This window comes from Phocoena sinus, chromosome 7 (assembly GCF_008692025.1).
Source record: "Phocoena sinus isolate mPhoSin1 chromosome 7, mPhoSin1.pri, whole genome shotgun sequence".
NCBI classification, from domain to species: domain Eukaryota; kingdom Metazoa; phylum Chordata; class Mammalia; order Artiodactyla; family Phocoenidae; genus Phocoena; species Phocoena sinus.
This window is the reverse complement of record NC_045769.1, coordinates 61,758,505-61,782,436: the sequence shown is the minus strand read 5'-3', so window position 1 is coordinate 61,782,436 and position 23,932 is coordinate 61,758,505. Positions and strand designations below refer to the sequence as shown.

Here is a 23,932-nt window from a genome sequence, read left to right as displayed (position 1 = left end):
AGTAAGCAAGGAGCTTGGGAGGCTCTAGGATTTTTGTTTTGTAAAGTTTTTTAAATATCTTCAGAGCTGAGTTACATATTTGGTCAATCAATGACAAACCTATAGAACATCTATGATTTCAAGTTCTTAAAATGAAAAAGACTCAAGCCCAAGGAATATTACATAAGGGAATATTTTGGCTAAGACAATCAGGACTTGAGTAATATCTTCCTCTGTTTCTCAAGAATAACAAAATCTACCTTCTGGTTTTGGATGCAGTGTTTTAACTGTACTCTACATCATTAACGTAAGGATCTTAGAAGGGGAAAAATGGTCTCTTTTTTTTTTGGCTAGTAATTTTGCTGGAGTGAACTGAGCGAATGGCAGTAACTCCTCCGGGAATTTTTAAGAAAAAGGAAATTTTCATGATCAAATTCTGAACTAAGAAAGCAATGTACGTTACTTTATTCTAAATTAGCACTTTACAATAACGTAAGCACCAAAGCAAGGATTTTACATTGTTTTCCTAGCTGCAGAAGATTCTGTTCAATTCCATGAAATACATTCCATGAACAAAGGACTAGTATCACAGAGTGCCTACTGTTTGGTAGGCACTGCGTAGTAACTTAGAGTGCATGTAATCCTCAATGAGGTACTAGTATCCTCATCATTTTTTTTTTTTTTTTTTTTTTTTTTTTTGCGGTACGCGGACCTCTCCCTGTTGTGGCCTCTCCCGTTGCGGAGCAACAGGCTCCGGACGCGCAGGCTCAGCGGCCGTGGCTCACGGGCGCAGCCGCTCCGCGGCATGTAGGATCTTCCCGGAGCGGGGCACAAACCCGTGTCGCCTGCATTGGCAGGCGGATTCTCAACCACTGCGCCACCAGGGAAGCCCAGTATCCTCATTTTTCAAATGAGAAAACTGTGGTTCAGAGAGGTGAAGGAACTTGTCTGAGATAAAATCCAAATCTGTTTTAATCCAAAGCATGTAATCATCCCACCTCCCCACTGTGACCCCAGGGAGTTAGCTAGTGTCTAATGATGGATATGACACTCAAAAACATATAACCAAATTAATGCTATAAATGCCTTTAGAGATACACATCTTGGTAGTTCAAGGAGAGAAAGAGAGAGCAATCTCCCAGAGCCGGAAATGGCAAGCTCAGCCTTCTCAGTAGAGAAGAGTCTGGAATTCCTTGGCACAGCAGAGAGTGGCAACCACCCAACCAGAACCCTTTTGCCCTGCCTCAGAGTCCTCAGAGACCAGTAGAGACACATCCCATTAGGACACGGGAGCTAGTTGAGTGTCCCTGAGAAAAGGCTCGGCCCAGCACGTTTCCGGCTTCTGCTACGCACACCTGCTTGCTCTGGCTCTTGCCTGGCTCGCCGGCTGCGCCCATCTTATTCACTTGCTACCTTTTTCACTTAATGCTGCCACTCGGGGTTTTTCTCGGTTCCTCCAAGCCCTCTCTCCCTCTCCTCCCACCTTAGGGCTATTGCACATGCATCTACCTGCAACGTACTCCAATCTCTCAGGATTTTTAGATGGAGTCATCAGAAACCGACTCTGGGTGATTTAAGCCTAAGAGAAATGGAGTGTATTGGGTGGCTCACAGAATTTCCAGGAAGGCTGCAATACGAGGTTTGGAGATTAGGAAGAGACAAAGCAAAGCTGGACAAACAGAACTTCAGGCAAAAGTCACACCCAGAACCAGCCTGAAGAGGGCTCTGTTGCCTTTGCCTCTGAATGCAACGCTCCCTTAGACAAGGATATCCTGGAATCGCTACTCCAGAAACTGAATGTTGCTACCACACTCATTGCCACCAAAAGGAATTCTCAGCTCTGCTTTATGGTTTCACTAGTTCCTGATTCACTGCCTTAGACCGATGACTCTGACCGAGTCTGGGTCACGTTCCCAAACTCTAACTGCAAGGAAGGCTAGGAAAGTAAGTAGGTGGGCTTTGGAGAAGTGTGCCCCTTACCAAGACTCACACCATGGGAAGGAATTCAGGAAAGGAATTCAGATGCTAGATAGCCAAAAAGTCCCACTCCTCATTTCTTCCCCTGCTTGCCTTTTCAAGACTGGCCTCTTTACAGTTCTGGTCTTTTGTTGAACCAGCTCATAGAGGCCTTCCCTTGACCACCTTATCTTAGAAGATCTTCAGTCTGCACCATGTTTGTTCCTTCACTGTACTTATCACAGTCGATCATCATGTATTTGGACTGTACCGTTCATGAGTACCTTGACTGCTTTGTTCACCCGTTTCCTAGTGCCCCCAACCAAGCCCTTACACAGATGCTCTCAGCGAATAGCTGTTGAATGAACGAGTAAGTGCATGAATACTTAAGAAGGCAGAGACCCTACCTGCTTAATTTTCTCTAGATTCAATGTAGCTTTACGTTGAAGGAGTTTCCACACATTACACTGGGAATTAATCGAATTGCTTTACAGGCACCGTCACAGTCTTATTAATCAGTACAATACCATGTTCCATTTTGTATTTCCATTATTATTATTTTTCACTTGAGTGGTAATGCTTATCTAATTGGCATGCGATCATGCTATGGATTTCCACTCGGGAGTTTCTGCTCATAATTGGCCACTTTTCTTACCTGAAAACACAGAGATTAAAAAATACGTTTGAAAAGGTGTATCTTGCTCTCTGTAACAAATCAGGTATAACCTTGTGTGCTATTATATGCCAAGTGTTTTCTTATAGAGAACTTCATAATCGAGATCCAGACGTGGCATTAATGACTAATGACTTCCCGGCTATGTCAGGATCTGAGATCATTAAACCATTTTAGGAATGTCTTCCCCACCACTACGCTGTTAAGTCCCTTAATGGTGCCTTAATTGGGGCTTTTATTGACTGCATCAGCTCAGTAAATATGTTTTTAATTCATCATTAGCTTTACAGTAATGAGTGTAGCCACTCAGTCGCCACTTCCAGCAAGCTGGCTCCTGGCTCTGTGCCTCTGGACTTTGAACATGACTCTGGTCTAGTACTTCTCCACCACAAGAATCTGAGACCCTGACATCTAGAGTCTTATAGATCTTTGCATTTTCCGGAATGTTCAACAGAGGACTGGACACATATTAATTATTACTCCGTTGAATGTTGGCTACGTGAGGTTAGTGGCTATTTTAAAGTCTTTTTTAAATGTGTCTGTGTTCTATCTCCACACTTAATGTAGTGCTTGTAAACACTGTCTACAGTAACTACAACTGGCTCCTTGTCCCACCACCCTGGGAAGTCTAGAGTTTATGCTAAAAGGGCTTATCCCTTCTAAGGGTCCTTATCCCACTCGCAAAATTGTGTACAATATTTTGTGTGTAGGTGAATTTATTCAAGGAGAGGTTGTAATTTTCACCAGCCTCTCTGAGTTAGAAAAGTTTAAGAACTACTGCTCCAGAGGCTTCTAAATCTCAAATTGTCTGTCGGAAGTATAGGTGGAGAAAAATTCTACCTACATGCACACTTCCTCTCTCCCTGTTTTCCTAAAAGAGGAGAAGTATTGGTAACAGTAATAATAAACGTTCATGGACACTGTGTGATAGTCATTTTTCTAAATAGTTTTCATATACTTCTTCTTTTTTCTTATTTTACCCTAAAACCCTATAAGAGAGATAGGTCAACTGAAGAATGATCTTAAAAAATACACACACACAGATGTATTTTGGTATGGACCTTGTTGTTCTTTTAGTTCTCAGCTTCAAGAATTTGTGTGATGATCCATTTACTCTTTTTTTTTTTTTTTTTTTTTTTTCGGTACGCGGGCCTCTCACTGCTGCGGCCTCTCCCGCTGCGGAGCACAGGCTCCGGACGCGCAGGCTCAGCAGCCATGGCTCATGGGCCCAGCCGCTCCGCGGCATGTGGGATCCTCCCGGACCGGGGCACGAACCCGCGTCCCCTACATCGGCAGGCGGACTCTCAACCACTGCGCCACCAGGGAAGCCCCCATTTACTCTTTATATAAGTATTTCCTTTGATTTTTCTTTAAATAGAATCCAACACTGTCAAAATTTATGATTTGACACAATACATTTTAATAAACTGGTCGGGTTGAGAAATTGGATATAATAATTTACTTTCTCAATTAACTGATGGTTTACCAATTAATGCTTTAAACCTGCCTAAATTAAAAAATCTCTATGAATAAGGTATAGAGACATTGACTTTTTGGTCTTTCCTAAGTTTGGGGCCCTATCTCACTGTTACCAAAGCTGACCAAGACACACTCTTGAATGACTCCCTCACTGTCACTACCCTAACTCAGATACTCTCAGAGGTTCCAGAGCCTGAGGAGAGACTAGAAAAATTAAATCTTCCCCAACTTTGGGCCAATTCCCACGTCTTCCTAATTTCTGCATTCCCTACACCGCTACACCTTCAATCACTGCACCTTTTAAATGTGCATAATGAAAATCCACTGATTTGAACTGAACTCAGAAACTCTTCTTCTGAAAACCTTCACCCGTGTTCTCTCTCATCCCAATTGAGTCATTGGGTCTGTAGCTTACATAATCACCTTCTCTTGGCTTTTCTCCTACCTACCTTTCTCCATTACCATTTTATAATCACTTTGTTCCACCTGTTCCTTGAATGCTGGTGTTCTCCAGGGTTCCATATAGAGCTCTCTTCTCTTTTCATGTACATTAAATCCAAGGCATTGTTATACATGTCCATCTTCCATATCCATATCCATCTTCATTTATCTATATGTATGTGACTCAAATCTACATTTCCAGCCCAACATCCCTCTTGAACTCCAGATCCGTATATGGAACTGCCTGCTGTACATCCCCATCTTGATGCCCACTGGCTTCTCAAGTCGAACATTGCCCAAAATAAGTCACAATTTTTCCTCTTCTCCTATATTCCCTGATAGCATCCAGTTAGCCAAGATATTGGCTTCTATTGGAGAAGAGATTCCTTTCTCCTCACCTTATGTTTCCTTGTGGCAGGATCTTTTCCAGAGTACAACCCCTGGCCTGTTTCCATCCCTTCCCTCATTCTTCCCTGTAGGAGGAAGAGAGAATTATATACTTGGAGAGTTTGGGAGAAAAAAATTGAGTATATTCAGCTTCCTTCTTCCTTGGTTCTTTCTTCTTTCCTTTGGCATCTGTGTACATCTCTGTTCTCTGCTGTGAGTTTTATAGAAGTGGTCCCCCCTCCCCAAGGAGACCAGGTGCTGTTCAGGGCTGCCAATGACTGACTGGGTAAGGCTGCCTAGTTCAGAGGTGAATATTAGCATGCCACATTATCCAACAGCTTTACCAATAATAAGGTGATGTTTTTATCTCCATCTGCCTGATTTCATCTCTGTCTCTCTGACTCTCTGTCTCTTTCTCCCCCTCTCTCTTAAATGGTTCCACATTTGAGTGGAGAAAAAGGAGTGCTATGAATCTACCCCCATCAAATACAATGCCTTTAAAGAATTCTAGAGTCCTTCACCTCCTCCACTCCTCTATATCCAGTCAGTTCCAAATAAAGGGCAGGGTTGAGACATTGCCCAATTTCTAATTAATTAATTAGAATTAACTAGAAATATAGTGCCAATTAACTCAGGTTTCCACATTCAATTTCTTCTATAAGTGACAAAATATACATGGTTCTCATTCCTGGAAAATATTGCCTTGGCTAGTAGAAAAGAAGCACACACATACACTCCTTGCAGGCATTGTTCTAATCTCTATTAAGTGTTTTGTGACATGTATTATATCAACCCTGAGATGAAGCCAGTAGTTACAGTTAGCTGAAATCCAAAACTTAATAATGCAAGGTTATCTATCGAAAACAAGCGCTTTATTCTATTAATTGAATGAAATAATATGCCATGTGATACTCTCCTCCTGATACTTTGCCCCTCCACTGTGCTTTACCCTTCTCCTTCCTGCGTTTTGCCTCAAGAGGCTGACCTGCATGGATCACTTTCTGTGCTCTCTGGCTTCCCAGTGGGTTTGCCTAACGGGCAGCCCCAGGAGATCAGAGTGAGAGTAACATCAGGTTGTTTATTCCCCTACTTGCTTACCTGTAAGATACACTTAGGTGCCTGGGTTCCTGGGTAGAAGGTCACTGCTCCTCTCGAAGCAGCTCACACCCTAGGATCTTCTCTCCTCTTGGGATTCTGTTATTCTCCTTCCTCTTGTCTTTCAAGCCTCAGGGCTGGTGACAGCTCTGTAGCTATGAGCTCCACGCTGCATCCTGCAGTATCACTCATGGTTCTTTCATAACCCCTCGTACCTGGGAAAGTTATGGTCCCTTTGGTAAATAAACCCTCGTTGAATTATCCTAATTTGAGTGTGTCATCTCTTTTTTATTTTAATTTTATTAGAAATAAAATTAAACCCCCAATATAGAAGATAGACAAGACCAGCATTTTATCAGCATAGATTTATTTTATGCAGTCAGCTTTGTAACATTTAACATTTACTTATAAAGTTAATCAAAGAGCACACTTTGGATAAACACATGCATTTGAAAATGGAGTTAATGGATGATAGCTGCTGTCTTAGTAATGTAAACATTGAAGAGATTTCAATCAGAGGCTTATGGACTCCCTAAAATACTATTATGTATAGAATTCTGGGTTCTGTGAGACACAGTTTGACAAAACCTATTTCAGCATTGAGTTCTTCCCACAAGGCAGGCCTTTCTCAGCCTTAACTGTCTAAAAGCTGCTAATGATAATGACATTCTCTGATGTCACACTCCCTGTGTACTTTGTATAGATGATACCATGCTTTCTGAGAAGGTTTGGTTCTCCCTGAGGGGTTTTATATCCTCACCCTGTTGATGAAAACTTTTTCTTCTAGGACTATTCGACTCTCCTTTGCCAACTCCTGTTCTGGGTCCTTGTCTCATTACCTAGAGGCAGTGAGACATTTTGGTGAATTTCCCTCTAGTTTTTTTTCCCCACGTAATTGTTTACAAGTGATTGGAACCATACTCTATATACAAACTTATATCCTTTGTTTGTTTGTTTGTTTGTTTGTTTTTCCTGCTGTGCGGGCCTCTCACTGTTGTGGCCTCTCCCATTGCGGAGCACAGGCTCCGGACGCGCAGGCTCAGCGGCCATGGCTCACGGGCCCAGCCGCTCCGCGGCATGTGGGATCTTCCCGGACCGGGGCACGAACCCGTGTCCCCTGCATCGGCAGGGGGACTCTCAACCACTGCGCCACCAGGGAAGCCCCTATATTCTTCTTTTCTCACTTGCCATTATAACAAAGGATTTTCTCATATCATCACACTCCTCAGAAGCATCATTCTTAGCAGGTAAATGTTTCCACCATATTGCCTGTACCATAATTGATGCTGGTTATCCTCTGTAGACATCTAGATTGCTTCTAATTGTTCACAATTATTTTACAAGTCACAAAAACTCTGTAAATATTTTTAAAATTATTTTTTAGGATGCACTCTCAGGTATTGAACCAACTGTTGAATGAGGCAAATATTTTTCAAGCACTGAAAATTATTTTCCTAAAGACAGCAACAATGTGCACATTTACTGAAAGCATCTAACAGAGTGTCTGTCTACCTATTGAGGCCTAGAAGTTTTAAATAATTTCTAACCTGAGTTACAAAATTATATTTCCTTGTTTAATTTGCATATCATCACTACTAGGAATTGGACATTTTCACACCTATTAGCCATTTGTTGTTACTCTGTTATAAACTGTCTGTTTCTTTGCCTATTTACTTCCTAGTCTTCTAGTAATTTTTCTATGATTTCTGTGAGTTCTCTGAATGTCAAAAATGATTTATAAGTAGTACATTCATTGATTTTAATACAAAGGGTTTGCTGTAGAGCTGCTTGGAAACAATCTATTGGCCATCACTTCTGAGTTTCCTTGTTTGTTGTATTACAATGTGAAGGTGAGATTATGGTTTGTGAGCCTTGAACTATTAGAATTGTAAATCTGTAAGGTCCAAAGTAATAAGTACCACTATAATTACATTGTAATTCATTCAAAATTCAATGACTATTCACCATGGGCTAGACACTGTTCTCGGGGCCAGGGAGGCCATGACGCCAAGCAAGAGGGGAGCCCTAGCCCCTGCAATTTACTGTCTTTACTTTGGTACCTTAATAGTCTAGAATACACCTGAAACAGTCAAATCAATGGCAGATACTGTTCTTTTTTTTTTTTTTTTTTTGGTACGCGGGCCTCTCACTGTTGTGGCCTCTCCCGTTGTGGAGCACAGGCTCCGGATGCGCAGGCTCAGTGGCCATGGCTCACGGGCCCAGCCGCTCTGTGGCATGTGGGATCTTCCCGGACCGGGGCACGAACCCGTGTCCCCTGCATCGGCAGGAGGACTCTCAACCACTGCGCCACCAGGGAAGCCCAGAATACTGTTCTTTTGAAACTGTGCAATCATTCAGAGAATAGCTTCTTAGGCAGCAAGTTAAAACAATGAGGGGGCTGTTAGTGAGAGAGTTATAGACAGCACCCAGCGACAGCTGATGTGATGACGACTGGCCCTAAAGTCCTAGAAACCAAAAGTTGGAATCTAACTCCACCTGTTCCTTCATTCCTATTCCAGCCTCTGAGGTTAATTGGCTCCAAGGCCAGGGAAACATAAGGACTATGGGATCTACTGCTCTGTGGCTCTGCCCCAAGTCACCCTTAATGCTGATCAAGTTCTCACTTTGTATCTTCTAGCAACTGACTCATTTGTTCAGGCCACGTGTGACCAAGTCCCTGCCTGCCATCCCAACTCTGGGAACCCTTATCTTGTGTCTCCACCCCTGGTTTCCCTTACCACTACCTAATTTTCCCCCTAATCTATTAGTTATCTGTGCCCAGTGCTGTCTTGGTTGAACCTTAACCCCTTTAGTCCTTGTGGCTGGATTCTCATTTCCTGCTACCACACTTCCCTCATGAAGGCCATCTGCCTGGATCTGATGCTAGCTAGAGTCACACTTGCTGCAACCTGCCCACTTAGCACCACAGATGTCTTTCTCTTTCCTCCAGAAAATATTTAGGGGATGGAATCAACAGTGATAGATGTGGGAGATATGAAACGTGAAAAGGATGATTTTGCAGGACTGTGGCTAGAATGACTGAAGGAATTGTGGTTTCATTCAGTGATATGTGGAACAGGGGAGGAGCAGGCTTGCTGGGAAAGATGACAGGTCAGTTTTAGACACATTGAATTTGAGGTGCCTGTGGATCTCCAGGATACATCCAGTGGAGAGTTGGATGTATGGCTTGGGAGCTCGGGGGATAGTGAGAGATATATATTAAGCTCAGCATCTGTCAGTGACCAAGATTTCTATATTCATATATAGCTGAAAAGATCACTGAGCAAACCAAAGTTCTTTTCCCGTTATGCAAGTCTGTACATGTTGTTAATCAACAGTTCTGTATAATTGGAAGCTCATTTCCACGTTAATGTAGAAAGTCTTAGCCACCCTGAAATTTGCCTAAAGTCAGTAAGGTCAGATGTTGAATAAATATTTATTCAAAGGGGAATATTACAGATCGATGCTTCTAACCTGAAAAGCAATCAGTCTGGGTCTGGTTTGGGCTTTACATAGGGTTTGTGGTTGTTTAGCTATATTACACCTGCCAATTAGTAATTGTTGTTTTCCACCCTTACATTAGATAGCATATTGAATATGCAGGAGTAACTTTTAAAAAATGATACAAGATTTGATTCTACCACAAGAAAGTAAATCAATACAAGAAATTCCGGGGGAGAAAGGTATCTCCCTACCACACTCAGGGTGGGGGGGTATGTATTCCTTTAAAGGGGCCCTCTTAATTCCCATTACAGTTAATGGGAGTTGTGTGTGTGTAATGAGAAGCACACAAGCCTTGCTGTCTCTATCAGAAAATGATTCCTTTTGTGTTGATCTCCTAGCTGTGTTTTCATTCTACCTTTTAAAACCATTACACCTAACAGAGTTTTGAGTGCATTATAGGTAACTTTAAGAAGCTGTCATTATCTCCTCTCTCTTAACCACATCATAGGGGGTAGAAAAGTGAGAGCACAGTATATACACCATGCTGAGGAGAGGAAACGTGCCTTGAATTTTTGAACCCTCAGCCTATTTTCTGTAATGCTTGGTGGTGAATCACTCTTAAGTGCTCCATCATTCACTAGGATATGTACTTCCTGCCAAAGGTTAGCAGATTACAAAAGTATCCTCAGCTCAGAAGGGACTCATAATTCACCATCACCTTATTTTGACACTAAGAGAGAAAATATGTGCATCAAGACAAGCAGAGGAAATAATGAGAAAAAAACCCCACAACGATATTAAGTTAACAATGCAGCAAACACTCCAAAGGGAAAAATACAGACTAGAACAATAATAAGGATAATAGAAAAGTAATGCTGTTAAATTATGAGGAGAGATTTGCTGGTCAGCTCCTGAACACTTCTCTGAGTGAAGATAGTTTCTTAAATAGCTTCCCTTAGGCATGAGAGGAAATGGGAAAGTTAAGATAGTTTCCAAAGTTGGAATAAAATAGTTGTGCCAATGTTTCAAAAAGACAAGGTCAAATACATTTCCTGAAGGTGAAGTGGAAATATTTAGAAAGTATAAAAACGCAAGTGATGTGGAAATAATTGTTAACTTGCAAAAGATGAGCAGTCTCAAAGCACAAAGGCAGGGTGGTGGAAACATCAGGAACAAAACCAAAGTGAAATCGTATAGGACCTTTGATTAACACGTCAAAACAATAGGAGAGATGCAATATTTATGAAAAGATCCCAGGAAATATGCTCTTTGCCTGATAAAAAGGTCACAGGAATGTATATATTAAATTTTAGTACATTTCATTTTAGCAGAGTTTATAACCAAACAAGTGACATTTACAGAAAAATACTAAAAGTATAATTACCAGAAAGCTTTGTGTTTCACTAATGCAGCTATAAATTTCTTTTTTACAACATAATTTCATAAACTTTGTACAATGAGGGTATATATCATAACAGTTGTCAACAGTTTTAAATGCTATTCGACTACCTGGGAAAGACTTACTGGAGTTCCTTGAATAGTTTGTGATGCCTGGATCACTGGGTGACACATTTCTAACCCTTTCAAATTCCTTCCTCTTCTGATTTGGGTGTTGCATCTTTCGGACAGTTTGTGAGTTTGTTTAAGTGCCACAGTTTAATATGCTACTTTTTTCTTAACTTCTCTATTGAATATAACCTATAAACAGTAAACAAGACCCGACTTAAGGTAGAATTTTTTACAGATTATATAAATCCATAAAATGTATACAATGTACAGCTGTACAATGAATTTTTTATAGATTATATAAATTTGTGTAGCCCCCCCCACCCAGACCATGATATGGAACATGACCAGCACACCACAGACCTCCCCATTTCTCCTTCAAATCAATACCCCCATACCTCATAGCTACTATTCTGACTTATAGCATGAGATTAGTTTCACCTGCTTTAAACTTTCGTATAAATGAAATCCTCCAGTGTGTTCAATATGTTACTTATATAAAATTTTCTAAATGTTGGCATGTTGAGTTCAAGTGTAATTCTAGATATGAGTGTGTTCAGCAAATGCAGTTTTTATCTATTTTACTTTTCTCTTACAAACTATTCTGAGAAGTTTTACTTATTTATTTTGATATGGACCATTTTCAAAGTCTTTACTGAATTTGTTACAATATTGCTTCTGTTTTATGTTTTGGTTTTTTGGCCACGAGATGTGTGGGATCTTAGCTCCCCAACCAGGGATCGAACCTGCACCCCCTGCATTGGAAGGCAAAGTCTTAACCACTGGACCACCAGGGAAGTTCCATCTGCGAAGTTTTAAAATGCAAGCTCCCTCTCTCTCTCCCCAAAACAAAAAGCCCCTTCAGTACTAATGCTTACTATGATTCCTCCTCAGCCCTGCCACTTTAAGAAGTAGGAATGGCATGGTGGTTTGAACTAAATAATATCTGTAGAACTGACCTTTTCTCAGCCATTACAGTCTTTCTAATCAATGCTAATAATGAGTTTTTAAAGTGTTAAAAATGAAACGAAATAAAAACTTGTGTGGGGTTTTTTTGGGTTATTACACATTTACTTTTTTTTTTTTAATTCAAATGGGCCACAGGACAAAGTCTTCATTTTATCCTAGATCCCAAGACCTCTAAGCCTCTTCTCTAGAGACATTCATTATTACTCACTTCTTGTGTATCCTTGCACAGGTATGTACACACAGATATGTTTCTTCTTTTTTACAGAAATGGAATAATTCTATGCAAATTACTCTGTACCTTACTTTTTTCAATTATAAATTATAATGGAGGTCATTTGCCATCAGCATGTAGAGAACTACCATGCTAATTTTAAAGGTTTCATGGTACTGCATTCTATGGCTATATCTTTATTTACTTAATCAGATTTTAGAATTTGAAAAACAGATATGCATCCCTGTTTGGCCAGTGATTCTTTAACCACAATGAGAGAGAAATTTCAGGACACTAAGATATAGAAACCAGTTAAAGGGTTTCACATATTTTTTATTCCCTATTAAGTGGATGGAAATTCCAAACAATATCTAGGTATTTCCCACACCTCTTTCAGCTCCCTGTCTGAAAGCAGTAGTCTTCAGTTCCTCCAGCCCAGAGCTGACATATTTCCCTGGGTGAGTAGGTTTCCCATGGTCTTAGAGAGACCAGACTCCACAGAATAATCTTGGCTACTCTTCCAATGAAAGGAGGAGATATTCTGACTTTGTAAAAAAGCAGTAGTTTCAAGAGTGAAACTTTTTCCCCTTAGGGAACAAGGCAAGGGTGCTGTCTTTCATCACTCTTATTCAACATTGTACTGGAAGTTCTAGCCAGAGAAATTAGGCAAGAAAAAGAAATAAACTATGTCTAAACTGGAAAGGAAGAAGTAAAACTATCTCTATTCACAGGTGACATAATCTTTTTTTAAAAAATAAATTTATTTATTTTATTTATTAATTTTTGGCTGTATTGGGTCTTCGTTACTGTGCATGGGCTTTCTCTCGTTGTGGCGAGCAGGGTCTACTCTTTGTTGTGGTGGCTTCTCTTGTTGTGGAGCATGAGCTCTAGGCGTGCGGGCTTCAGTAGTTGTGGCACGTGGGCTCAGTAGTTGTGGCGCGCAGGCTGTAGAGCACAGGCTCAGTAGTTGTGGCGCACGGGCTTAGTTCCTCCATGGCATGTGGGATCTTCCCAGACCAGGGTTCGAACCTGTGTCCCCTATATTGGCAGGCAGATTCTTAACCACTGCACCACCAGGGAGGCCCATAATCTTATAGTATATATAGAAAATCCTAAAGAATCTACAAAAAAGCTGTTAGAGCAAATAAACGAATCCAGCAAAGTTTTAGGATACAAGATGAACACACAAAACTCAGTTGTATTTTTATACACTAGCAATGAACAATCCAAAAAGGAAATTAAAAAACCAATACATTTACAATAACGTAAAAAAGAATTAAATACTTAGGTAAAATTTAACCAAGGAGGACAAGACCTGTACACTGAAAACCAAGAAAAAAAAATTACTCAAAGAGATTAAAGAAGGACTAAATCAATGGAAAGATACTCTGTAGTCACAGATGGGAGGACTTGGTATTACGATGGCAGTACTCTCTGGAGAGTTTTTATCATAAATGGGTGTTGAATTTTGTCAAAATCTTTTTCTGCATCTATTGAGATGATCACATGGTTTTTATTCTTCAATTTGTTAATATGGTGTATCACACTGATTGATTTGCATATATTGAAAAATCCTTGCATCCCTGGGATAAATCCCACTTGATCATGGTATATGATCCTTTTAATGTGTTGTTGGATTTGGTTTGCTAGTATTTTGTTGAGGATTTTTGTGTCTGTGTTCATCAGTGATATTGGCCTGTAATTTTCTTTTTTTGTGGTATCTTTGTCTGATTTTGGTATCAGGGTGATGGTGGCTTCATAGAATGAGTTTGGGAGTGTTCCTTCCTCTGTGATATTTTTGGAAGAGTAGTTTCAGAAGGATAGGTGTTAACTCTTCTCTAAACGTTTGAGAGAATTCTCCTGTGAAGCCATCTAGTCCTGGACTTTTGTTTGTTGGAAGTTTTTTAATCACAGTTTCCATTTCAGTACTTGTGGTTGGTCTGTTCATATTTTCTATTTCTTCCTGGTTCAGTCTTGGGAGATTGTACCTTTCTGAGAATTTGTCCATTTTTTCCAGGTTGTCCATTTTATTGGCATATAGTTGGCTTGTAGTAGTCTCTTATGATTCTTTGTATTTCTGTGGTGTCCATTGTAACTTCTCCTTTTTCGTTTCTAATTTTATTGATTTGAGAGCCCTTTCCCTCTTTTTCTTGATGAGTCTGGCTAAAGGTTTAAAAGTTAAAAAAAAAATGGCAATACTCCCCAAAGCAATATACAGGTTCAATACAATCCCTATCAAAACCCTAATGTCCTTTTTTTGCGGGAATAAAAATATCCATCCTAAAATTCATATGGAATTTCAAGGGACTCCAAATAGCCAAAACAATCTCAAAAAAGAACAAAGCGGGAGGTCTAACACTTCCTGACTTCAAAACATACTACAAAGCCACAGGAACACTTCCATGACTCCAAAAGTTTCCTTTTGCCTCCTTGGCAGTTAGTCACTCTCTCCATCCCAGCCCAGGCAACCCCTGATTTGCTTTTTGTCATTGTCTAGGATTCTGCCTTGTTTAGCATTTCATAGAAATGTGATCAGTACATAGTCTTTTATGTCTGACTTCTTTTACTTAGCATGATGTTTTCAAGATTCACTCATGCCGTTGTGTATATGAGTAGTTCATTCCTCTCTGTTGCTGAGTAGTATTCCACAGTATGAATATATTACAATTTTATCCATTCACCAGTTGGTGGATATTTGGGTTATTTTCAGGATTGATTTTTTTATTGTTTTGTTTTTTATTTTTTTACAGTTATATTCAGCTGTGTCAAGTTCTGGATTTCTTTTCATTTATCCTGTTTGCAACACATTGGAATTCTTCAATCTGTGGAATGGTGATTTTCACCAGTTGTGGAAAATTGTCTTTACATCTGAAATTGCCTCTGCTCTACTCTCTCTCCCCTTCCCTTCTAGAACTTCATGACATGCTTATTAGACCTACTTCTCCTATCCGCCATGATTCTAAATCTTTCTAACATACTATCTTTTTTTCCTCTCCATATTGCATTCTGGATGGTTTCTTTAGTACTATCTTCCAATACACAAATTTCCTCTTCTTGACCTGTTCCTAATGTTTCTAGGACCCTGGGAAAGAGTACAAATGGAAGGCAACATACTATATAAATATATTTAAAAGTTAGCCATCAAGCTAATAAAGTATTAAATAAAATAGATTCCATCCTCTGATCTTGACAAAGACCAAGTTTGAATTTAAAATTCTTGGATTGGGTTTCCCTGGTGGCGCAGTGGTTGAGAGTCCGCCTGCCAATGCAGGGGATACGGGTTCGTGCCCCGGTCCGGGAAGATCCCACATGCCGTGGAGCCTGTGCATCTGGAGCCTATGCTCCGCAACGGGAGAGGCCACAACAGTGAGAGGCCCATGTTCCACCAAAAAAAAAAAAAAAAATATGAAATTCTTGAATACCTAGAGCTCTGCCCTATAATATAGTGGCATAGGGAGAGCTAACTCCTAACTGTTAACCCCAGACCCCTGTCTTCTCTCCTCAGCTCCATTCCACACTGCAAGGGACATCAAATGTACACATTTAGACACCCAATTTACAAATCCTAATTCCATCCATAGTCCCATGAGAGCCATTTCCTGCCCACCCCGAGGGCACAGTCTGCTCTCAGGGGGAGAGACCTAAGGAAGAGGTCTGCATGAGGAAATGGAAGCAGGCTTGGGGCCATCTGAACTGGGAATTTCAGGGCCCCTGGTGGCAGAAGTATGATCCAGAAGGGGGCATATAGATTCTGTGTGACTTACCATATCCTTAGCCATGCAGATTTTTTGTGGCTGGATGAAGGCCTGCACATTCTCCAAAGCAGAGTGTCCAATGCTGTGTAAGGGCAATACTGCTCTCTTTAGCTATGTTTAACTCATCTATTGAGTTTTTAATTTCAGTTATTACATTATTGATTTCTAGAAGTTCCAGTTGGTTCTCTTAACAATCTTCTGTTTTACTCATATTTTAAATTCCTTCTTTAATATTTTTCAACATGTTAACCTTGCTTATTTTATATTCTGTGTCTGATAATTCCAATATCTGAAGTCCTTGTGGGTCTTATTCTACTATCTGTTGTTTTAGTTGGTTGGCTCTTGCTTTTGGTGCCTTCTTTCTTCATGTGTTTGGTGATTTTTGAGCTCAAATTTCTTAAAATTTGACTGTGTAGAATTCTCCAAAGCCTGGAATAAGGATGGATTTCTATAAAAAAGATTCATGTTTGCTTCTCCTAGGCACCTGAGTACATGACAAGTCTGGGACAACTGTAAACAAAATTTTCCATCTGTGTTTTTACGAACCATCCAAGTACTGACATTTCAGGCTGCAAATCCACATGAAGGCCCTTTTGTGATTGCACATTCTCAGAGAATTGCCTCTTTATTCCCACCCCCCTCAGTGGCAAAGTTGTTGGGCAGTCCTTCAGGAGTAGGAGTAGATTTCTTAGATCAAGGATGTGTTTGGAGGTTTCTTTTTAAAATCCCAGTCTAGAGTAGGCCTTGGGCTTTGTCTTTTATGATCTGACCCCTACAGGGCTGTGAAAATTCACAAGGTTAGGTAAATGCCCTCAAGGTTCCTACCTTCCTTTATCCTAAGTATTCTTTACTGTCTTGCCAGCTTCTTGAAGCAAGAAGGAAGTTGTTTTATCCTCATTTTTAGTTATTTTCAGTGGGAAGGTCAGTTGGGGTACAACTCTGCTTTATTGCTGTAAAAGTCTTACACAATGTTAATATTTCTTTAATCTATTTTGCTTCATCCCTACTGCTAATGCATTGGCTCATACACATGTAATTTCTGGTTCCATCCAAAAGCCTTCCAACTGCATTCCCTGCTTCTAGTCTCTACTCTGCCTGTTCTCTCCATATCCCATCCTTCCAACCAAGCAGGATCAATAAGGGTCTCAGGAAGAAACAGAGTTCACTCAAATAGTTCAAATGAAGGTCTTTTAATGAAAGGATCAGTTGCAGAGGGGCTAGCAGAGGTAAGGGAGCAAATAAGAGTTGATGAAACACTTAGAGACAGAGGAGAAGATAAAGAGACAATGAGAGAAGATAAAGTTTCCAGAGCCCAGTGAAAGGCAGAGCCATAGAGGAGGGGCCACCTGGCAGGAGTTGTAGTCATGGAGGGATGAAGCTACTACTAGAGATATAACATCAAAGGAGAGAAGGAGTGGGGAAGAGGTGCCAATTTCACTTTCCATCTGCCTTCTGATAACCTTACCTAAGCCTCACTTTCATTAAACCCAACCTCAGAGAAGATGAGGTCAACCCCCAGAGGCATGAGCTTGGCAGAGAAGGGCAGGAAATGAGTCCAAGGGCCAAACAGAAAATATCAGCACACCAGCCTTTCCTCAGACACTTCAAAAGGTCAGTTGTCTAATATGCTAAACTTATCATACCATTCTCCTACTTAAAATCTATCAGTGGATTCACATCATCTTCACGACTAAATCTAAACTGGAATATGTGACTTCACCCCTGCCTATGGCTTCATTTCCCCAGTTTTTGTCTTACCCTACAGCCATTCTGAATTATTTCCAGATTCTCCAGTAGTCCCTGATCTCACACCTCCTCTGTACATTGGCCATATTCTTTCCTCTTCCTAAGGCAACCTTATGCATCTACTTTGCTTGGCAAACTTCTACTCAACCTTCCAGAATCAAAGACTTAGCTCTGGAATCACCTCCTCCTGAAAATTTTATTTTTCAGAGTTTTTCCATCACTTCCTTACTTAATCCCATCATAATACTTAGTTGAACTGAGTATCCCAACTGTCCTTCCCCCTTGAGAACAGAGATATGCATTTTAGCTCTTACCGTTCCTGGCACACAGTAGGTAATCAATAACAATTCTTCAAATTAATAAATGAAAACTAAATATTAGGAAAAAAGAAAGAAAAAAGGGAGTATAGTTATAAACCTCTTTGAAATTTTAGTTTATGGGGGAAAGTCTTGGAATTGAAGGATTTCCTTTCTCAAATTTATTTCTGAGATATTTATCTTGTATATAGGCAGAGCAAGAAAAGGAAAAGACTAGACACAGGCCCAAGGACTTAGATTTTGAATCCTAGGATTACTGCTAGACTTGGGCAATGTCATTCTGGAATATAAGAAAGACATTGCTTTGGTGTCAGCTTTAATTCTTGCTAAATAATGCTTTAAATTCTTTAAATAAAAATTTTAAAAATGTGTATCAATCCACACATTTCTGGTAAATTCATATTCCAATAACTTTTGCTTTCTTTGTATATTAAAAAAATCTAAAACTGTGGAAACCTTCTTGCTTGGTTTAGATTCCAATAGTATAAAATGCTTTCTTTTAAAAAATTCTTTGAGATAAAACCCAAATGCTACCTACCACACTGCAACAAAACACTGAGGAATTATTTGCTATGCTGATTAACATATTCTGATTAATTCATTGATTGCAACAGTTATCATTTTATTTGCAGGCTCAAATAAATATTCCATGTATACATGGAATATTTAAAGAAACTTAAATTTAAAGAAATTTGGGAGGAAATACAGGAATCAGAGGTTTTCTTGCTAATTTTCATAACTGTAACACCCCAATGAAGCCAGTTTACAACCACGAACACTAGTGAAAACTGAGTAAAGATTTACAAATCTCTTTCTAATTAAAGACAATTTCTCACATTTTTTTGACAGATGAGGTTACACTACATTTTCAAAATTTAGATTTTGTATTCTAGAGTTTGCTTAAACCTCTGTAAGGCGTTTTTTTTCTAATACTGGTATAAATATCCTAGAAAGTGTTCACCAAATGTTCAGTGTAATACATAGGTTCACCACTTGAAAATAACCCTTCTTAAACATTCGGCCAATGTTGAGTCAAAGATCTTAAGATATAACACATACAACATTGTGAGCAATGACCAGCGGACAAGACTACATTAAGGAGAACTGCTGGAAGCTTCTCTTTGGAATCTTGAAGGCCTCAAGGTGGGAAAATCGGAAGACTAGGGAACACTACGTGTCCCAGCATACTTTGCGACTACCGTTGACCACAACTCCCAGAGTGCATTGCTCGCCGTACGCAGGTTTTCTTTGTAGCTGGGGCTTGTAGTTCTCCCTGGTCGAGTCAATCCTTAAGGCGAGGGTGGGTGTTTGCTTACCCAGCCCCAGGCTATTAAGCTTAGTCTTACAGGTTTTGGCAAAGCGGAAACACTTCGGGACCCTGAGGCGGATTCTTTGTCTCATCTCTCGGCTTCTGCTTTACACAGGTAAGTCACAGAGGGGCTACAGTTCCCCGCAGCAGGGCCCCTCCCTTTCTTTCTGGGAGCGACCTCGTTGTGGTGAAGCCATTTGTCCCTCAGCTCTCGCCGTAGCAGCCGCCGCCCATCCCTCTTTGTGTGCTTGGGGAAAGCTGCGGAGCTAGTGGCCGCGACTGTTGCCTTTGGGGGCAAAGGAGAGGGACGTTACTGGAAAGTTGCTGGCAGGCGGACCCTTCCCCATCCCACCATCTAACAGGTGGGTTGACTGTCCTTCCCTCTAGGCCCTTCTGTCTGCTGTGTCTCACGTCGGGACTCTAAGGGCGGCTTGGCAGTTCCTGCTGACAGCGCCGCCCGGGCCGGGCTCCGGGAAGGAGAGGCGGGGAGAGCCAGGTGCGGTGACTCATGGAGGCCAGGGTAGACGAGTCCACTCCGTTCCCTTCTGGACCCTCCGGAGGTGCCCCGAGGAGCCTCGAGGCTAGTTCGAGGCCTTCTCCCCCGGACCTATTCTGCACCGCTCCCTCTTGGCCGTGACCCCAGGGGAGAAGTGACTGCTTTTCGCCTTACTCCATTTTATAAATAAAAGTCGCTATTACTTGCGTTGACAGCGTTTTCCTTTACTTGGTGTGTATTTGAAAGTACCCGAACGCGGAGGTTGTAGCACAAAATTCCTGAGACTTTCTCTTCCTTGGAGTTTTAAGAAAGTGAACGCGTCAATCATGGAGGCTCCGGCCTCTAGGAGGTTAAGCGGACCTGACAGCTGTATGTAGTTATCCGGTCAGACTTTTTTGTTGGGCTTTGACTAAAAACGTACTTACTTTAAGTATATTTAATAGTTATTGGTGGTAATATTTGTGTTTTGCTTCTTCTTAATATTACTATTACATGGTAGTTTTAGAATTTATAGAAATTTTCTGTGTGACCGCCTGTTTTATCAAATTTCTAGGAATGAATGCAAAACTCTGATAGCAGATTTGATCTGTGTCATATAGCTTAGCTTTTAATGCCAGCCCGTGTCCTCTGTTCTAAGAGCCAGAGATATTGTGTTGAATTTGAGCATGTGAACATTAAAGAGCTTACTGGTGCTAGTTACTATGTTCAATTCTGGGTATTTATTTTTTATACACATTTGTTTATATTGATAATTTTTTTCAGGTCTTAGTAATATATGTGCTTCCGTTATTTTAAAAGTAGAGTTTATATGTTCTCTTTAGATAGCATTGAACTACATGGCCTCTTGAGACAGTTCTCTTCTTGAAAGACTAATTTTTTTTAAAGAGTGCTGCTTTTACCAATGTAATAATGATTGTAAATGATTATATGCTTTTTAAGGTCGCAAACATGTCTGACAAAAGTGAATTAAAGGCAGAGTTGGAACGTAAGAAGCAGCGGTTGGCTCAAATAAGAGAGGAAAAGAAGAGGAAAGAAGAAGAAAGGAAAAAAAAAGAAGTATGTTTGATTTTTTTTAAAGATAATATAAAATAATTGGATTTTAAGTACTCATACCTTTATGTAATACTTTCAGAATAGTTAAAATTCCAGCAGTTGTGACTGCAAATATAGCACTTTAGGTGAAAAGTTCAATATGCATATTTAGTCTTCTAGGGATATGTTTATTATATAAAGTAAGGGGCATCTGCCTTGTAATAGCTCATAAAACATGGCATATACATCATAACTTAGTTTGGACTTTGAACTTACCTGAATATTTTACTCGTTGGAACTGCTAGTTGTTGGAATAAATAATGGCAAAGAGAAATATAGAATAGATTATTAATTGATTAGGGGATTATTTAACTGATTGTATCTCCTTTATTATGAGTTAGTCATTGAAATATCTTTACCAAGTAGTGGGTTTGATACTATTGTAAAGGTGGACTAGGTACTTACATCTTCTGATTTTTGGCATCGCCATTTCATCATGTATGGCAAATATACATTGACCCTGAGCTGGAGATATTTTACTTTCTCCTGTATTGAAATGTACATTTATCTCTATGGAAACTGTTTAGGCAGATTTGTATACTTTTATCATAGATGTTTTAAATGGCCAGTGTTAAGATAGTTTGTTCTCAGTGTGACAGTACCAAGTTTTTCTATGTGATAGCCTAAACAATAGCCAAGACTTCCAGGAATCTCTTAGGGAAAAAGAAAAACCGAAGGTGCAATTTATGTGCAGCATTGCTATGATACTGTAAAGGCCTGTACTTGAAGAATTTTCTAGTTTATTCTGAACCTTTTTGTGATCCATTATTATAAGAGGGTTGGACCTTGAAGTTCTCTATTTGATCAAAAGCCAACTGATAGAAGCATGAGTCAGACTGGCAGAGCCATTCCAAACTAGTATGTGTAGCCTTAAACCCTTCAGGGCTGAGTGCAAATTTGGTTTTTGTTTTCTAAAGATGGCCATAGGTGGCCCTAAGGGATATCTATTACATGCTTTATATCTGATTTAAAGGTTATCAAACATTACCAGAGACATTACAATTATAATACTATTAAACAGTGAGTCTACTAATATATTGTTATATACAGGTAAAGTGTCTACTTGATAATATAGTCTGTTTGGCTATTTTGATGAAATTTTCTGATGACTTCTTTAAGTTAAAATGGTATCAGAATATTACGACTAACAAAATTTACTGCAGACGATTGTATGAGTAATAGTTGTCTAGCTGAAACAGACTTTTGAGGTGTATATATAGAACTTTTTCCTTGAAGGCTTAAATTTCACTTGAGATGTTTTGGATGATCTGAGAGTGTTGAGGCTTATCTAGTTTAACTGGAAGATTTTGCTAAAACTATAAATGGCTGAAATAAACGTTGGCAAAAATTTCAATGACAAAAAATGTTTTGTGCTATGCAAGAGTAAATTTTAATTTTACCAAACCAAACCGTGTGTTTATCATCATAAAAATAAGACCTGTAGTTTATAAAATAAAAACAAAACCTGTCTCCAGATGAATTTTTGACAAACATCCTTTACATAAAGTTGAATAAAGACACTGAAGACTTCATAAAGAAGTTTGAGGTACTTGTACTTTTTCAACGAATCAGATTGTTCATTTACTTAAAATTTGTTATCTCTTAAATGATTCAGTCTTTTTTTTTCTTCATAGTGTTGTGGTACTTATGTATTTGTGAGATTTCCACAATTCCTGACCATGGATAGCAATTTCATGTTGTAAATAAATAGAAATTGACTATACTTTTTGAATTTATCTGTTCAGAAAATTTTTGTGAGAACTCCTTGATTACATATAAAAATGGATCAATTTAGGGCTTCCCTGGTGGTGCAGTGGTTAAGAATCTGCCTGCCAATGCAGGGGACACGGGTTCGAGCCCTGGTCCGGGAAGATCCCACATGCCGCGGAGCAACTAAGCCCGTGTGCCACAACTACTGACCCTGCGCTCTAGAGCCTGCGAGCCACAACTACTGAGCCCACGTACCACAACCACTGAAGCCCGTGTGCCTAGAGCCCATACGCTGCTACAAGACAAGCCACCGCAATGAGAAGCCTGCGCACTGCAACAGAGACCCAGTGCAGCCAAAAATAAATAAATAAAATAAATTTTAAAAGTTTTTTAAGAATCAATTTAATACATATCATTTGGAGATTCTTACTAAAACTCTATTGAGAATGATTTTCATTTAATGACTATAATGTGTATTCAAAACTAAGTCTACCTCCAGAAGTATACAGTATTAGCATGTTATTTAAAAAATTTATATTTTTTGCAAACAAATGTTTCATACCATATGTAAATTTAAATTTTTAACTTAAAAAATTTAGACTGATCAGAAGAAGGAAGCAGCTGCTCCTGTGCAAGAAGAATCAGATCTTGAAAAAAAAAGAAGAGAAGCTGAAGCATTGCTTCAAAGCATGGGGCTAACTCCAGAATCCCCCATTGGTAAGGATAAGAATATATCCATTTATAAGAGATAGGCATATATCTTATTCAGCCCAGACATACGTGAGATGAGTTGATTTAATGTATTTTGTATATTTTTCTTATTTGTGCTTCTTAAAAATCATTAATCTTATAATTCATTTGGAATTGACTTTTTTCAGATGTGCTAATATATGGTTATTTGGTTTGTTCAGAAGAGCAGCAAGACTATATTTATTAACATAAACCAATTGACTTTTCTTGTTAAATCAGTAATTTATTTCAACAAACATTTGTTGAACAAGTTATCTGTGCCATACTATATTAAGCCCCAAAATGACTGTGATTACTGATCTTAACTCTATAATCCTTTCTATAGGTTGAAGAGAGGTATAGTGAATCAAAGTTCTAAAAGTATATCAGTATTCAAAGGTATAGAAGTGGAAGGAGAAGCTTATAGCCGTCTGCTCTCAATGCTAATAAGGGAAATAATATTTGTAGCTTATTATGGCAGCAGTTTCACTTATTCTTGTTCTTTTTCTGGGCTGTTCACTTAAAGCAATACTAGACCAAAAAGCTGAAATAATAGAGGTATTGAGGACAATCTGGTTACATATAAGAAAGCATTAAATGCTTACTTAAAATAATTCTGAGCTGGGTGCTGTTACATA

At 39.5% G+C, this 23,932-nt stretch overlaps 1 protein-coding gene across 3 annotated transcripts in view; it reads left to right on the top strand.

The window, feature by feature from the left end:
* The first annotated feature begins 19,191 nt into the window (after positions 1 to 19,191).
* The window catches only part of DYNC1I2 (dynein cytoplasmic 1 intermediate chain 2), a 52,129-nt gene continuing 47,388 nt past the window's right edge, over positions 19,192 to 23,932 (top strand). For 2 of the 3 annotated variants that reach the window (XM_032637582.1, XM_032637580.1), the window contains exons 1-3: positions 19,474 to 19,629; positions 20,703 to 20,819; positions 23,165 to 23,282. In XM_032637582.1, coding sequence (XP_032493473.1) covers positions 20,712 to 20,819; positions 23,165 to 23,282 — 226 coding nt within the window. In that variant the 5' untranslated portion in view covers positions 19,474 to 19,629; positions 20,703 to 20,711. Of the gene's footprint in view, positions 19,383 to 19,473; positions 19,630 to 20,702; positions 20,820 to 23,164; positions 23,283 to 23,932 lie in introns of those variants that run through there. The other variant, XM_032637581.1, reaches the window with a different exon arrangement.